At 40.4% G+C, this 17655-nt stretch overlaps 2 protein-coding genes across 8 annotated transcripts; one reads left to right on the forward strand and one right to left on the reverse strand.

The window, feature by feature from the left end:
* The first annotated feature begins 251 nt into the window (after window positions 1–251).
* PNRC2 (proline rich nuclear receptor coactivator 2) lies at window positions 252–4823 on the forward strand. The gene is made up of 3 exons (XM_063355637.1): window positions 252–424; window positions 1500–1704; window positions 2358–4823. The coding sequence occupies exon 3, from the start codon at window positions 2376–2378 to the stop codon at window positions 2796–2798; it is 423 nt and encodes a 140-aa protein (XP_063211707.1). The 5' UTR covers window positions 252–424; window positions 1500–1704; window positions 2358–2375; the 3' UTR covers window positions 2799–4823.
* A 279-nt stretch (window positions 4824–5102) lies between these two features.
* On the reverse strand, window positions 5103–16375 carry SRSF10 (serine and arginine rich splicing factor 10). Of its 7 annotated transcripts, XM_063355634.1 has the most exons (7): window positions 16068–16372; window positions 13851–13957; window positions 11988–12089; window positions 10146–10308; window positions 9794–9847; window positions 9518–9619; window positions 5103–6394 (listed from the first exon to the last, which is right to left on the reverse strand). In XM_063355634.1, exons 1-7 carry the CDS (start codon window positions 16130–16132, stop codon window positions 6376–6378), a joined length of 612 nt encoding a protein of 203 aa, XP_063211704.1. In that variant the 5' UTR covers window positions 16133–16372; the 3' UTR covers window positions 5103–6375. The 7 variants fall into 7 exon arrangements, with proteins under 7 accessions (XP_063211704.1, XP_063211706.1, XP_063211705.1 ...); XM_063355636.1 differs by lacking the exon at window positions 9518–9619 and having other exon boundaries at window positions 9794–9844; window positions 16068–16371; XM_063355635.1 differs by lacking the exon at window positions 9518–9619 and having other exon boundaries at window positions 16068–16369.
* Between the last annotated feature and the right edge of the window lie 1280 nt (window positions 16376–17655).

The following is a 17655-nucleotide window of genomic DNA, read 5'->3' on the forward strand; positions in this document are numbered from 1 at the left end:
CCGGGCCCGGGACAAAGGGCTCCGGTCCCCGGACAAAGAAGGGCCCCGGCCCCGGGGCGGCCGCGCTCCCGAGCTGCCCTGCGCTGGGCAGATTCAAACGGCAGCCGGTCTGCCCCGTCCCCTCCCGGCAACAGGCGGGGCTTGGCTCTGATTGGCGGAGGGAGCAGGCGGCGCGCTCCTATTGGCTGGAGCGGGGTGGTCTGGGGAGGGGGGAGGAGGGTGAGGGTGTTATACGGCGTAGGGAAGCGGCCGCCATTTTGTGTGGGAGACAAGAGGGGCAGCGGCCGGAATTGGTGGAGCGGTTTGGGCTGTGCTTTGCGGGGGGGGGTGTCGGAGAGTGACGGCGGAGAAGCAGCGGGGTCCGTTCCTAAAGGCCCCTGTGTTTTTGTCTGTGCTTTTGGGCGAACGAGACGGACAGAAGTCGGTAAGGGAGGAGCGGTGCGGGAAGGGCCGGGCGCTGTCGCCGCCATGTTGTGCTCGCTGGGCTGCTCCATTGTTGGGGAAGTGGGGACGGGGATTCCCGGCTCGATGAGGGACCGGGGGCTGTAGGCAGCATAAGAAGAGAGAAAGTTTGGAGACGAACGGACGGAGGAGCTCTGGCAAGTGCCGAGCCTTGGAGGGTCGCTCCGGTGGGAGCAGACAGCAGCTGGGTTTGTGCTAATGACGTGACTTCGGCCCTTAGTTTTAGTCATAACAAGGTGAAAGCTGGAAACGAAGATGGGTGGCTCTTCCTGGAGCTTTTGGGGAGAGATGGACCGAGGGTGCTGGTGACTCAAGGGTGACACGTCGATTAGGGGGAGGTGAACAGATTAGAGTGCTTTAAGATTAAAATCTTAAAAAAGATTTCAGGAGAGGATGAGTCATGGGCTAAACGGGAAGTTATTTTAAGTTAATAAGGAATTACTTCGGTGAAAAAAAACCCAGCTGGCAGATTAGAAATCTTTGTTGTATTGGCTGGAGGAGGGTTTAGGGGGGCTGTTGGTTTCCTGGGAAGCGTGGGGACACTTGGGGGCAGTTCTGGGCGCTGCTTTCCCGTCCCGGTCCCACAGGATGAGGGGGCGAGTTCTCCAGGGGTGCTTTTCAGGGAGGGTTTCTTTGTGCTTAGGAGCGATGCACTGGAGCGCTAGTTGTCTAAGAGTTCATCCCAAAGTATTTCCCCGTTGTATTTGACTTTTTCCCCCTATTGAAAAAAGGATGAGGTTCTATCCAGCCTTTCCTTAATTAAAATATTTATTAAGATACATGTATCTCATGATAAAAATGCTCTTTTTTGTGAAATGATAAGTAGAATGGTGGGGTTTATACAAACAGAGTAAGATGAATACTACCTTGGTTTTTTTCTTTAGTTTTAAGCATATTGTCATCTTTCACAAATAAGAGACACAACTGACTTTTATGAATTCTCTGAATTATTTTAGCTTATTTGATACTACTTCTAATTTTAGAGGGAAACAAGTGTTTCCATAACCTGAGTTCACACAGCTTTCTCTCTTACACAGTGGGACTTCTCCTTTAGAGCTTCTGTGCCGAGAATCCGATGTTGGGCTCGGCTACCTGGCTGAAAACAGCAGATCAGCCCATGAAAACTTCTGTTCCTAGCCAAAGGAACGAGTCCAGCAAAAGGCAGCACCTACTCTTTCAGGCTTGGAAGCAAGAAAGGGGGCAAGAGTTGGAGAGTGTGGAATCTGAGAAGACAACTGAAAGGTAAAAGGGGGTGGGAGGGCAATCTTATACTGTAGGAGAGTCAGCACGAAGGTGCCAACTTCGTTGTGATAGCATCTGTCTGTCTGCTTTGGAAGTTCAGTTACAAATGTCTGCTTTCCATTTGAGGTTGTCTTCATTTCACTTCGGGTTTATCAGAGTAATTCTTGGATTTACTAGAAAACCAGAGAGCGGCTTTACCAATGCAAATAAGGTGTAACAAGCTTGGTTTAAATGTCTTCAGGATTAAATACTAACACCTTAAATTTGGCAGGGTATTTTGTGAGCAACATGTGTTTTACATTCCTCCGGTAACACCTTTTGCTGAGAAAAAAAGTGGTGTATTTAGTAGTTGAGCTGCTTGGGGGAGCAGTGTTTTCATAACTAGGTAGACAAAGCTGTGACTGTTAATAAAGGGGCTGAGGTATGGTTCCCACGGGATGGATTAGTGTGTCAGTTAAGTTCTTCAGTATTTTTGAAGTGGTGTCCAGTAAAGAATGAAAAACACTACTTTCAGTAAGTTTTGGTTAGATTGGTTTCAGTCCTGCTGCTTAGAATCTAAAACTTCTCTGAAATATTTTCTGTTTTGTTGTTGTTGTGGTTTTTTTTTAAAGTAGTAATGCAGACTCCACCAACTTTTCCCCCTGTTTTTACAGGTGACATTTAAGTTGAAGATGGGTGGTGGAGAAAGATTCAACATTCCAGCTCCCCAGTCTAGAAATATGACCAAGAACCATCAACAACTTAAAAACAGGCAGAAGAATAAAGACCAGAATTCACAGATGAAGACCTATATGAAGAAAGAAAGAGGACATGGATGCAACTCATCATCTGGTGCATGGCAGGCCATGCAAAAAGGGGGAAAGAACAATGTTCATTTCCCCAATAATCAAAATTGGAGTCCTACTTTATCGAATCGCAACCTGTTTTTCACACCTCAAACCAATCAGAACTATGCTGGAGCAAAATTCAGTGAGCCACCCTCACCAAGTGTTCTTCCTAAGCCACCAAGCCACTGGGTACCTGTTTCTTTTAAACCTTCTGATAAAGAAATAATGACATTTCAGCTTAAAACATTACTTAAAGTCCAGGCTTGAGATATAACTTTTCACATTTTGGAAGTTATTTAAATTTTACAGGGTTTCAAATTTAAAAATTGTTATTCCTAACTCCAGATGCACAGGTGTACAGAACTAGATGTTCTTGCTGCATGTAGTTAGTCACTTGGAAGAGAAGGGGCTGGAAGTTTACATTCCCCTTGTATTTTACCTCAAAACTTGTGTGCTGTGTTCACTTCACTGTGAAATAGGTTATTCCATAGAAACATGGAATAATTTGGGTTGGAAGGGACCTTAAAGATCATCATGTTCCAACCCCCCTGCCATTTTCTCTACAATCAATCTAGTGAAATCCTCAGCAGTAACCATTTATTCTATTTATTGTAAATGGGACTGTCTCTCAGAATTGGAATTGTGACTACTTTTTGCTGTGGTGTTAGAAAAACAGCTTTTGCCTAACTTAATGCAGCATTAACTGAAAAAAAAAATGCACTGAAAGCTTTAGTCTTGTACTTTGCTGCCTTTCAAACTTGTGTTAAATAAAAACTGCAGAGCAGATTTGCTGAGCAGACCTCCACCTGGCTACTAGGTAAACCGCAGAGATTATTCTCCTGGGAGCTTGACTTGGCGTGCTTGAATCAGTAGAGAAGCATTTCAAGCCTGTGACAAAAAGTTAGATCTAGGAAACATCTTGGTGCGCATTCTTGAACTGCCGCTCTCCAGCTCTAGCGATTTTCCATGGGAATCCCGAGTCAGACTGTGCCAACTGACATTGCCAGATGACTGCCAAAAAAGTAAAAAACCCCTTTGCATACCAATTGCACTGCAATTCTAAAATACATTTTTATATCAGTTTTTAAAATTGTGGAAAAGGTGTCGTAGTTACTTAGGCTGGTCTTAAATTGGTTACCCTGTAATAATTGTTCTAAGTTACCATAGCTTGTGGCAGGTATTGAAATGTTTTCATAGGGAAGACAGAGCCATGTAAATAAGTGTAAAACTTTGTAGCATATGTAAATTTATGCTGGGCTTTCCTGCACAGAAGTATTTTTTAGTACAAAACTGCTGAATGTATGATGACCATGTTGAGTACATGGCCCGACTTAAAAAAAAGATATTTTGTTTAAAAAAAAAAAATAAATTGTGGCTGTGCCCTTGCACTTAACGTACAGTTAATATGCACATTATACTTGGTTGTGAGCTCATTTTTAAAGTAAACTCAGTGCAAAAGAGGCTTATTTAGAATTTTTTAATAAAATTTAAAAAAATAATAAAAAAAAAGCTGCTCAAGTTGAAGATACTCATGATCTGAATGTATAGGAGAGGTGCGTAATAAATGATGAAAAAAGTACTTAAGGTGTTTAAAATCAAATCGGATGTTTCACAAAAAATGCCAATGGCTTGAGTTTGGGTGCTTGATGAAGTGTAAGTATTTGTTTCTAAAATGAATCAATGCTACATCATTTTGTCCCAATAGTTGCTAAAATACAAAATAAAATACAAAATCGGGGCAGTTGCCAGGTGCAGCTTTCAGCGCTGTCACGGTTCAGTTGATCCTGTAGTGGAAACAACTGAACTGTGATAACAGAATCCACAGTTATTTAAAAATACAGTAATTATTTAAAAAGTGCTTTAATTTGAAAAGGAGTTTTGCAGATGGTGAGATGTTGTGTAAGATGTCTTTCTGTACATTCAAAATGCATTGGCAGCTGGTTGAATGTTTACAAATCCAAATAAGGTGGAATTGGCAGTCTTTAAACTTAATGACTTTGTGCCCTGGACCTTCACCAGTGAATGAGCTGTTATCCCAGTTACAATTGTGTGCGCTCGACTTCAAATTGTCTATTACTGTGTGTGTACAAATTGGAAACAACAAAAATTTAAATAAACTAAACTTTTCACCCCCTAAAAGCATCTATTTATTTTAAGACGGTAATGGAAAAGTGGGATTTTTTTTGGCAGTTCAGTGTTCTATACTTCAGAAAACCGATTAATGTATTTAAATGCCCTCTTTCATATCCTTAACTGGCACAAAACTCTTCACAATTATCTTTATCTGGTATGAGTCAGCAACCTGAGAACCCCTGGCACGTGTTCTGTGTGTCCAGTGTCAGAACAAGCTGGAAATGGCTTCACAATAAAGGAGTTTCCTCAACTCCAGCCCTTTCCCTCAGCCTGGCCGGGGATTTGTGAGCCCAGGGCTGGAAAATTCACACTCACCAGAACAAAAGCTGGGCTGGAAGGGGCTGGCGGGCTCTGCCCAGCTCTGGGGTATCCGAATGCTCCGTGACCGGGCTCCAACAGGCTACGGCTGCAGTAATTAAGTCAGAAGGTGCTCTCAAGTTATAGTCAAAACTTGTACATTTTATTCCCAATTCACAGGGTTATTTGCACAGATGGAACACAAAACTTAAGAAGAAAGGATGTGGATGAATAAAACATTAGCATCTTTTGATCAAACACACTACAGGGTACAGAGTCTTCCCTTCCTATAATAGTCTCATCAGTAAGAGCATCTTTAGACAAATATTATAGCAATGGACTACAGACTTTTTAAGCAAGTTACAAGATAAATGGAGAAAACCAGCAATTATTAATGGGCGATTATGTCCTAAAAGTGTGTAAATTTATCCCTTTGTACTTCAAAATGTTCATCTGCAACATCCCTGCCAAAAAAATCAAGTAGCAGTGCTGCGATGGATATCAATCCAATTGCCCTTCTCTGAACATATTTCAAGCTGTTACCCCAGACTAAACAGTAAGGAAAAAAAAAAAAGCTCTTTCCAAGAAGAGAGCTCAAAATAACATTTAAATTGAAAACTTCCACTTTGAATAAAGCCATTATACTGTACATTTAAACATCTTTAAAAGACATAGAAAGGATAACATTTAGCTTTCAGAGACCAGTCTAGTATAGTCCCTAATTTAAACACCCAGCTACTTAACCACTAAGTTTAAGATTTATGATTATCAGTTGGGTGCATGGACTTTTGGTGAAAAAGAAGTTCCAATAGAGCCTTCTATTACTGCTGAGATAAACTGATAACTCTGCAGATATTTTGGAGCACAGCCATTATTACTTTCAGCAGATTTTTTTTTTTTTTTTTTTTTTTTTTTTTTTTTTTACACACTACTTCAACTCTACAAATTTTGCAGGAATGACAAAAAAAAAAAATCAATCATCTAGTTTACCACAGAAAAACATAATTCCCACCGTTCTTGAGACTCCAAAAGAAAGATGCCTATACATGATCTTTTGTAGCCTGCGTATGTTCTTGCATTCCAGCTGTGCATAACCTGCAGGTAGCTCGCACTAAACAGGCTACTGCTTTTTTTTTGTGTGTGTGTTTTAGAGCAGGACAAGGATTCCTGCATCAAGGGAGGGAGATGTTTTATCTAGATGGGCTGTGGCTTGACTTGCGTGAATGCGTAAAACATTCCCTGCCCTTTTTGGCCACATCCTGCTAACTCGTCCCCAACTGAAAGGCCCACAGAACAGCTTCTTCACAATTTTTCCATGGGAGCAAGAACTAGGACAACATCTTTATTCATGCACTCTTGAAACATCGTGGGTTTGTGTTCGGCTTTTCTGGCTTGTTCATATACACAAGTCAAGTCAAAGTTTAGTCCTACCTCTGGGAGAGAAAGAAAGAACCATCAGAACTGTCAGATACTACATTATACTTGCAATGAATTGGATTTTCAAAACAAAAAATTTTAAACTCTGCTATACATAAATGTTGAGGCACACAATATAAGGACATGCTGACAAAATAGTTAAGGTATAGTTAACTGTTACTCTGCAGTCTCAAATTAGAACCTCAGCCTGGACACAAAGATGTTCTCCTCCCTCCTCCCCAGCGATCCAGCGCTAATTCTGGCTGGACTAACGTGAACATTAATTACAGCAACGCCTCGCAGGCTGCTGACAAAACCATATAACCCCGTCTCCCCATGACACAGTCGGGTGGACCGCTTTTAAGTAGGATTTTAGTCTTAAAGACTATATTCATTTAAGAAAGCTGGAAAAGGGTGGGCTTTTCTGCTCTCATGAGCCACTTTTATGGACAGCTACAAGATAATCACAGCTCAACTCACAAAGTGTAAGAGTGAATTTCTCAAAGCAATTAAGTGCTTTTCAGAGTTGTTTTCATTGAATGGCATAAGAAGAACCAGTTGTAAATACCACAAGTGCCAGGAGGCAGCTTGAATTCTAAACATCACCAGCAAAGTGTTGCCACCTTCTAAAGAACCACTGCTGGCGCGACTTTTGATATGGCAAATACAATTTGATAAGGTGATACTAGGAATTTGGTTCTATAGGAATCTTCAATTACTGATTTTAAAGAGTTCATAACTTGGCTAATAATATGCAAATTGTAACCATAGGGCAGTCCATCCAGCAATAATGAAAGTTAACGGAAAAGAAATGTCAATATATTACACTAAAACATATGCTTATCATTCTTATTTTGTCTAGTAACCCTTTAAAATGTGAAACGATACTTATTCAGACATTAAACGATAAATTCCTGACACTACTGAAATACCATAGTAAGGATTTTACTCCATAAGGGATGCACAGCTCTACTCCTAACCATGCTCTGGAGTCAAATTCTAAAGCTACAATAATTCCAGTGGATCAGTATTTCCTTCATTTTTTTATTACAGCATGTTTGCTAAATTTACAGCAAGCAGAAAATAAGCTGGGTCTTTAGTTATTTTGATCAAAACATTGATGTTTTAAAGGTAGTACACAATATTTGTTAAAAAGAACATATAAAAATACCTTTTTAGAAGCCTCTATAAGAAAGGAAATACAAAGTTTAATCCCACAACTTTCCTCTGCTAGAGCTGCACGCTACTGCTACAGTTTTAAATAGACTTTTTGCTGTTTTTAAACTATACATCCAGGAAAGTCTACAAAATTAAAGGAACGTGCATATAAATGATTGCATAGCAGAACATGAACATTAACTGCAAACAGTAAAGAAAAAGTTAGAAATACTATCAAATGTACAAAGATTCTAGAATCAACCCCCTAAGCACGTTCCACCGCCAATATGTAAAAGCCATCTGCTTTTCTTCAAAAGCCCTGCTGAAAACACTGAAACCAAAACCTAAAATATTTCTCTAAAAAGGAACTTTGTGAAATCAATGTCTTTATATGCTACTACGTAGGACAGCAAGGAACACTAGGCATTTGATGCTGGCTTTTGAAGGTAAATAGAAAAAACAACGCCAAAAGCCATTTTCGTAACAAAGTATCTTGCCTTCTAGAGAAATACTGGTAAGATTACACACTGGTTTTGTTATTTTTCACATTCAAATTTACTAAATATACTGTATTAGTGATAAACTAAATAGCTAGAGATGCAGCTCTTGTTCATATCCAACTTCAAACATTTGTTCTTAAGTAAAATGAAATCTTGTAACCAAACCACTATCCATTCTGAGGAAGAAGTCATTCAGACTTGCTTGACCAAATACTTTTTGATGTGTAAAAGCAAGCCTTTGTTACTCAGGAAGAAAGATGGCTACAGTTTTATACCTATGAATACACCAACTAACCACAGGAGTCATTGGCATAAAAGTTTAGTTCTTATATACTGTACACACACAACTCGAAACAATCTACTTGTATCTAACAGCAGGAAAACTAAGCAATTTTATGGTTAACCGCTCACTAAAAATTAGAATAGATACAAAAACTGCATAAAATGTACACACAACCTATTATTTAGTTGCTCTGCCATTTGCTGAAATCGGAATTTAATTTTCCTTTCCAGGTGTTTTTTCTCCTCACACATTTAGTACTAGCAGCCAGGTCAAAAGCAGTGAAGCCTCTATCCTGACAAGTCACGACACTGCACAGTCTCTGAATGAGCTTCTAAGACCAACTCTCTCCCCATGTAGTACATGCAATGTTAGTACCATCCCTCCAGATGGCAGGGTTAAAGAGAAATCTCAAAAAACATCTCTCCATAGAGCTCCATTTACCAACCTACTCCTGTCAGTGGGCATGGAGAACACAGAAACCTGCCTTTGAACAATGGAAACATAAAATCGCCAGTCTGCATTTCACCGCAGTCAGTGTTGCACTACAGCTGTCCAGTTTTCCGTTTTATCACAAAGTTAGCATTAAAGAACAAGTTAAACAGTTGGTTTAACTGTTCAGCACAAACTGGTACCAATTTCTCTATGGGTATGACATTTTTAATAGGACAACGTTGCAAGTTACGATCAATCAAGTCATCACCAATATCTAGGCATTAAAAATGCAAATCTTTACAAAAATATACATAGAGACACCACAACCAAATCAGCAGCTGCCCATGACATTTAACCAAGTGGACATTCTCTCTCTCTCTCTCTTTCTCTCTCTCTCTCTCTCTCAGTGGCTTCTCAACACTGTTTTAATTTTAACCATTGTCGGCTACAGGGAAAACTGACAAAGAAAATATTTTTTAGCACTGTTGCAACATCATATTCCTGATAATTTAAGTAAACTGAACTGTGTGTAAATGACTCTTACATGCCTAAAAACAACATGGATACACTGTTAGTGGCCACTGGACTTGGGACTAGTCCATGACCTTGATCTAGATTTTGACCTAGATCTAGAATGTGATCTTGACTGTGATTTGGATCTAGCTGGTTCTTTTTTTCTCGACTCCTTTTCATATCTTGAGCTGGACTTATAGTGTGTTTTAGAATCTGTTTTAGAGGTGCCTCTAGATTTGGTGTGAGATGCAGACCTAGACCGTGATTTAGCCTTCATTTCTTTCTTGGGCTGTGACTTGGATCGTGATCTTGAATTGGACTTAGATCTTGAAAAAGATCGATTGCGGTGTTTGAACCTATCAGAATAAAGGGGAGAGAGGAGATTTGAATGTAAAAACACTATTCTTAGACATCTAGCACATTAAAAATTGTTTACCGTTTTTTTTCAGGAGAAACTTTTTTTATAAACCTATAGTTAAAGGAATACAGTGATCTACTTTTCAATTTAAAGGGTGTAAAAAGTATTTTACCTATCATTGTCCGAATGGCTTCTGCTACGACGAGGTCTTCCAGTAGGTCTACTGCTAAAAAGGTACATCAGAAAAAGTAAACGGTGACAAATACCTACGTATGTACAGAAATGCTTAATAAATTATTTTTCAAGCTGTGTATTTTCTTTTAGTTACTCTTCAATGAAACACAGAATTGTTTCATTCAATACTTCTGATTTGATGTAGCATGCAAGATATGTAACTCTCACAAGTAATTACAAAGTGAGTGTAGAAAAAGATTATTCAAAATTTTAACAATTAAGTAGTCAATGTGGTGTTTCTCCTCCAACAGACTGCTGTGCAGTTGAAGCCAAACACACACTACACTTACTTTCTGGGACTATACGATCTTCTATAGCTGTAATCAAAAGAACGACTTCTAGAACGTCTCCTTTCGTAACTCCGACTTCTAGATCGCCTATATCTGTCATAGTCATCGTAACGAGAAGAACTGTATAGGTTTCTCCCTTCCTTGGCTTTCATTTGATTTGGTGCTGTAAAAAAAAAAAAGCAATATTTAACATTTTAAGTTAAAAAAGATGCCCTACTTTCTTTCAGTGACACTACTAATCCATATATTTTGTATTTAGCAGAAAACCCAATTCATGATTCTAGCAGAGAGGTTTATGAAAAGAATGGGTAAGAGATTGCTGTATGCCATTTGCTTTTTGCTGCTTTAACCACTGAACAAAAATTAATGCAGCCTTGTGGGCATTATAAATCTAGGGGGAAAAGAAAAATCCAAAAGAAAACAAAACCCAAAATCAGTAAGAAAGGATTAATGCCCCATACAACCAGAGCAAAGAACTGGCTAAGGTGATTTCAGGCCACCTGGAAACTGGTATGACAGGCCAATCCCATGACTGAAATATTCTAACATTCCTGAATTTACTCGAAAAGTGAAAGCTAACAAGGAATTAATTAAACACCCATTTTCTTGACTACACAGCACCACACATTACACCTGATCCACAGTCTTCTTTAAAGATTAAAAGACAGCTTGTACAGAAGCAGCAGTGGAAGCCACACAAAGAGAAGTTTGATTCTAAAAGTACTCCCCCTGCCAGTACAACAACGCACATTCACTCTGTAGCTTAGTTATTAAAATGATTAAGAATGAATGAACTTTATTAGTCTTCTGTTGTATTTCCTCTAAGCAGTACAGCTATCTTTCCTTTGCATTAAATCCCATTCTCATTCAAACCCAGAGACCATGCTTAAAGCATTTTAAACGTATCATGCTGTGATGAACACTATCTGTACTAAATGGCTACAATTTTTATGTTTTAAGCACTGCTGTTTACAACACTAAAGTAGATTTAGTTAATTTTTTTTCAGAAACTTGGAAGAAATCCCGATGTTTATATACAGGACAGAAGCTTGTCCTTCAGAGCATGTAATTTCCATTGACTTCAATAAAAGTTAAATGTGTGCATTTGAGGGAAACCTGCACAGTTAGGTTGTTTTTTTGATAGCTTTAACTGAAAGACCTTTAAGGCACTTTTATTCCCAAGCTGCATGTAAGTATTACAGTCCTGTTTTAGATCAACAAGTATGTGTTAGGTTTACCAACACCATGCTGTATTTTTATATAATATCTGTATCTATCTAGATATTAAGAATATGTATACGAATTACAGATGTGAAAGATTTAAGTTCTCTTTACAATTATCTATTCAGAATATAAGACTTCTGTTCCATGTTGAGTCGAGATACCTTAAAATTTACTTTTATCTTGAAGCCAAATGAAAACGAAGACATTACCTCAATCCTAGAAATTGGACTGCACTGAGAAACGTCCACACAGAATAACTAATATGCTTCAACACAATATAAACATTGCAATACATTAAAACTGGGCTACTCATTTTGACAGGGAGAATTTTCAACACTGTGTTTCTGCAAAGAAAGCTTAATAGAGCTGCACAGAAAGCTCTTAAGAATTCTCTGCCAGCAGCAAGGATCAGATTGTGTTAAGTGACCGTTATACTTAGTTATCTGTTTTTAATTAAAATGAGTCATTAATAGTTACCGAATAAAAAGCAGAACATCCACATGCTATTTATATACAAGTAAGAACACATCACAACAATTAATAACACGTGTAATGTTGCCTGGCACTACACATTAAGGCTAAAATCATAGTCTGATGAAATACACGCAAGGCACTTACTCTTCCGATCCCCCTGTGCAAACTGGATTTCTATTTGCCGACCACAAATCCACTTTCGATCCAAATTATGGAGAGCATCTTCTGCATCACGGACATCTTCAAATGTGGTGAGTGTTAAGGTACTTGGGAATTTGAATAGTTTACAGATTTGGCATTTAAAATAAAAAAAAAAGTTATTTTATAATTTTACAGGGCTTTTGGTTTTGGGTTTTATTCTTTTAAGTTCTTTTGGTCATGCTACAGTATACACTAATAATTTATTTTTTTTTTAATTAACCACCAGCTATCTGAGAACTCCTATAACAAATTAAAGTCTCATAATATGACCATGAACTTATCTGTCAGCAAGCAGTTACTATGCGATACTCTAACTTTTTTCTTCTCCCACTTGTACTTATGCAAGGAAAAAAAGCGGTATCCTTTTCAAAATGCATTTGTTAATGGTCATTCAGTTCCCTCCACTACATTGACTTTACTAAAATTAAACCCTAGCTCTTAAATTATGTTAGGCATACCAACAGTAAATTTAACATCTGTCTACTAATTTTAGAATTGGGATAAAGCTTTGCTTTTTTTCACCAACTGATTTTAAGTTTAAAGTGTGTAATGCCATGGACATGTATACAGACCTTCAACAGCCCGAGATAAAAGCATACACTAAAACCCCTACACTATCAGTCAGGTCAGATGTTCAGTAACACAAACATTATTAATTTTAATCTGCAAGATTGACCGCTACTGTAATTCACACACCACCTTCCAGCTATTTGACCTGAAAGAACAAATTGCCTTTCTCCTTGTAGCAACTCAGTTCACCACCAGCATCAACTATGCAGAAAATAAACTATCACGTTGTAGGTATATATCTCGATAAACCAAGAACGAATGCACTTTCACTCAAGACCACAGTTACAGTAGCACTCACAAGAGAAATATTACAGGTTTTGTCAATGGACTAAACCAGAATCATTCATCAAATTACTGCTTACGTGACAAACAGAAGAAAAGCTGTTATTCTGTAGGATACATCAGGTATGACTCCTTTAATCTTGGCCACCATTCAACTTCATCTTGACCTTTAACTCTTTAAGTGCTTGTCAGAAGGACTTGTCATGAGATGCTTGGCCAAAAATGACAGATGGCTTTATCTTTTACTTTGAAAAACAACCTTTTCCCCCTTTTGTAGATAAAGCGAAGCTTTGTCTCCCATTATGGCTTGTCCTTCTTCCAGCTTTTCTTTATTTTTTCTTTTCCCAAACTCTCCCTTCTCTTCAAGCCTGATCCTTAAGAGGTCTTTGGCTTGTCTACTTGCCTTAATTGTTGAACTCTACTCTAAAGGTTCTTTCATGCTTTCTCTTTGGGGTCGCCATTACTGTACAGCTTTACATTCTGAGGCAACAACAGAGGACAGTAAATTAGGGGACAATATTAAAGAAAGAAGTTCACCTCATTTTTTTACACAATCTGATTTTGATCAAGTGATTCCAGTTTCCATTTGTTAAATTAACAATGAATACCAGCCACAGTTTGCTAAGCACAAGTTTACTTACATACCAGTGATAATAAAAACGTGCTAGACAATTTTGAGTCAGTGATAAATTTTCATTTAAATCATATAGTATTAATTTCAGTGACATAAGCAAGCTTTTATATTACTGGACTTGATTTAAGTTTTTCAAAAAGGCAAAGAACAATTGAGAGAAGTTAATCTTCAAAAATAATGAAACACCACAATGTAAGAAAGACACTTATTAGATACAACACAAAAGTAAACTGCTTTTTCATTTAGATTTGTTACCTCTTACACAAACTTGAATTTCAAACTTCAACACCCCTCACTAATCAGCCATCTGAAGAAAGGATATTGAACATAAGCAAATCCTCTGGGACGACGAGTGTAGAAGTCAAGTGGAACGTATACATCAACTATAGGCCCATAACGACCAAATTCACGGCGCAAGTCTTCAGACCTAGAATATCACAAATATCTTACAGGTTTTTTTCACTATTTAAGGTGTTAAAAAACATCCATCAAATAAAAAATAATAGTAATTAAAAAATTTTAAAATCTACAATCAATATGACCACTCATCTTTTTGTAAGCAGTTGGCAGAATATGCACATAGCAAAACATTTTTGGGAAAAAAATGTTTGAGCAGTTCATTGTTAAGCACCACACTAGGCTTTTCCGAAACACTCAAGACTCAGGATGCTTAAGATACACCCTGGCATTTGGAAACCAGTGTTCAGCATAACTCTACAACAGAAGTGTAAACTGAGAAGCGACACGTATTATTCAATTCAACGCAGGATGTACTAGCAAAGGTGGGCAGAAAGCAAAAAGACAGACCTAAGAATTATTGTTATTCAAGTACCTCATGTAACTCGTGATAATGATTTTGCAACATGCAGACATCAACTGTAAGGTCCAAATAAACAGTATGAGAACAAACCAGTCACACAAACTCATTTCCATAGAATAATCAATACTTACAACCACATCAAATAGTACAAAACTTGAGTGAGCAACCATTCATGCCCTTAGGATAGCTTTTCCAAGGAGGTGGCTTTAAGAGAGCTGAGCACAAGAACTGTTGAATAGATCTGTAACTATACTTGGAACAACTACTGACTCCTCAACAGAGAGGTTTCTTAATCACATCAGTTTCTTTACATGTATTTTTGTGTCATTTGAGGACAACAACCTGTATGTGAAAGACTGATGTAATACCATATTTATGTGGTATAAAAGAGTTACTACTAATCATTTCTTTTTCTCATCAGTTGGGAAAGAATCTGCAGTGCATGTAGTCAATGAATGCAGAAGGCAACTACAACCACCAACATCAAGATCTCACAATGAAACTACCTCTAAGAAGAATGTACTGTCCAATCACAAGCTTATGTCGAAAGCCTCAACAGAACCCACATTATTTTAAAAAAGTTAGGAAGCAACAGTCCTCCCGGACTGTTCTGACAGCAAAATAAACTACAAAAGAGAGAAAAGAAAAATTCATTAAAAAAAAATAGATTTGAAGCTATTTACACTTTTGTCTACGATATGGTCCCTAATTCATTCCATCGTGCCAATGGTGTGGTTATTTGCTTAACAACTTTGGTGCAAGCTGCCCAGGTAGCAAGTTTAAAAACTCATGCTTGCATTTTACACAACTAGACCTTACAGGGTTTCCCATACAAATTCTACAATAATTAACAACATAAAAGCGCTCTAATTCACATGCGCGTTCTAAACTAATATGCTCTATGCTTCACAGCTGATAAAACGCAAAAGGGATGCAATAAACTGCAAAACAGAAATGCAGAAACCTAGCAGTTTATTAAAAATACCCAAGCCTTAAACAAGAACTTGTGCAATAACCACTTTTTAATTATTTCAATTCACTGTGAAGTTACTTCACTAAGTCGCTGCACGTATTCGCTCCTTACAGACTTTCGCTACAATACGATTATTACTGAGAAAAAGCATTGTTTCCCCCCCACTCTATAGTGTCATAACAGGACACCACACATAACCGTTAATGCAATAACATTCCACCCGAACTGGCAGCAATTACCATACTAACGGAACCAACTCCGCCAAGAATTTTGGGGACACCCACAGCAAAGGCGCCGTTTTCGCCCTTCTAGTAACAATCGCCGTATTTCAAAGGAGCATTCCACACTCCAGCATCGCTGAGGGGCACGGGCGGCTATCCCTCAAGCGGGCTTGCAAATCCCGCCTCAATCTCCCGCTGGACAAACTCAAGCGCGAGTACGAGTTTCACGTTCTTCCGGCCCATCTTTGTTCTTTCTGGACGTTTGTTTTGCAACCGATCCTCGTGGAGAGGAGGGAAGGAGAGCGGAATGGCGAGCAGGGAGAGGAAAATGGAGAAGGGCGCGGAAAGGGAAGGCAGGGAGAAAGGTAAAGCAGCAGAAGGCAGCAGGCCGGCCTCGCCCCCTCCCCTTCCCTCGCTCCGGGAGGGCCCCACCGCCCCTCCGTCGGCTGCCGCCCGTGCGGCCTAGCGAGCCCGCCAAAGCCTGCGTAGCCCCCGCGCCCCGCTGGCGCCCGCCCCCACTCACCGGGTATCGTCGGCCACGTTCCGCACAAAGAGCGAGGTGTTGGGGGGTCGCAGGTAGCGGGACATGGCGGCGGCGGCAGCGGCGGCGACGTGAGAGGCAGCGAGCGGCAGGCCGGGCCCGGGCGCTGCGGGGAGGCGAGCGGCTGAGGCGACCCTCCGGAGCTGCACGCAGCGCCACCGCCGCCCGCCCGCGGCCTCTCGCGAGACTTCCCGCGGGGCTTCCGGCGAGAGCTGGGCGCGAAGAGGGAAACACGGGGGAGCGACGGCCGGCGCCAACAGCTGCCCTGCCCTCAATGCGCATGCGCGCGGCCCTCGGCGGGCAGAGGGCGCATGCGCACGGCCCGCGGCGGGCAGAGGGCGCATGCGCAGAGCGCGCACGCACGGAGGGGGCGCGTCCCCTCCGCCCGCTCACGCATGCGCCTTGCGCCGCCCCCGCGGTCTCGCGCGTTTCCCGCCGAAAGAGGGGGAAGCGCGCGAGTGGCGCTCCTCGCGCGGGTAAGACGGAGGGCGGGTGGCCGCTGTGAGGGGAGAGGGTGCCTCCCGCGGTCACCTCTCGCCGCCGTGGCTCGCTCCTGCGCAGTCGGCCAGCACAGCGACCCGTTGGTCGTCGTGGAATTCGGTGGTTGGGGAGGAATACTTGCTGCCAGGATTACCCTTTTAGAGCTTTTCCAACTGGAAATGAACAGTTTTGAACAAGATCCAAATAAGATTATAAATGCTCTCATTAAGTCCTTTGCAGAAAAATACACTGCGCAGGGCCTTTTCCCGTGGCTTGAGGGATCGCGGCTCTGTGGCCCTTTTCACTAGCAGTTGTTGTGCCCCAGGACTTTTCATCAGACACTTGTAGAGCAGCAGTTTTTGCAAAGGACCAGCCCTTTTTCACTAAAGCCGTTTGTGTGATGACAACAATAAAGTAAGCGGGTAGAGAGATTATTTCTTAACGTCTTAACGAGTGACTCAGCAACAAGTTTATAGGCAGATAAATGGCAGATCTGTGACTGCACAGTTACAGGTGAGTTGATGAAGGGTTCAGTAAAGCAGCATGTCTGCGTTCTTGCTGGTTTAAGGAATTTTCAGTGAACTACAAATGGGAGCAAAAAACCTGATGTCTGTCTCTCCTGTATTTTCACCTTTTTATTTTTAATGGCTGAATATGTATGAAAATTCTCGTGGGTGGACACTGCTGTTCATGTCCTGGCAATCTCACACTCAGAATTGCCTGACATTTCTACAGGTTTTGAATGACAGATGAAGTTCAAGCACTGCCACAGGAGGTGTATCTCAACTATATACACTGCTCATCCAAAAAAAAGGAAATGATGGTGGTTCTATGCCCAGTGGTCTGTGTTAAAGACTGCAGAAAAGAGATGGGGCTCTCTCTCAATGTTTTCTGCCTTTAACATTTACATTTAACATTTTTGTCTGCTAAGTATGCTACCAGCAGGTTGAGTTTGTTACTTTGTGCAATATATAGACAGATCTGCTTACACAAGTCATCAAAGGAACAGGAAAATCAAGCCCAAAAAGCACATTAGAGACTGAAATTATGGTGGGAGTGTGTGACACAAAGCACCTATGCCAAAGCAGAA

This window comes from Chroicocephalus ridibundus, chromosome 19 (assembly GCF_963924245.1).
Source record: "Chroicocephalus ridibundus chromosome 19, bChrRid1.1, whole genome shotgun sequence".
Taxonomy (NCBI): domain Eukaryota; kingdom Metazoa; phylum Chordata; class Aves; order Charadriiformes; family Laridae; genus Chroicocephalus; species Chroicocephalus ridibundus.

What these genes read in the sequence shown, in the direction of transcription:
- PNRC2 (XM_063355637.1), top strand. Translation starts at nt 2,376, where the DNA reads ATGGGTGGTGGAGAAAGATTCAACATTCCAGCTCCCCAGTCTAGAAAT.
- SRSF10 (XM_063355630.1), bottom strand. Translation starts at nt 16,132, where the DNA reads ATGTCCCGCTACCTGCGACCCCCCAACACCTCGCTCTTTGTGCGGAAC. An exon ending in AACGTGGCCGACGATACCCG is followed by an intron (nt 13,958 to 16,067) that starts GTGAGTGGGGGC and finishes GTGATATTCTAG; the next exon opens with GTCTGAAGACTTGCGCCGTG. An exon ending in AGCCATTCGGACAATGATAG is followed by an intron (nt 9,620 to 9,793) that starts GTAAAATACTTT and finishes TTATTCTGATAG; the next exon opens with GTTCAAACACCGCAATCGAT.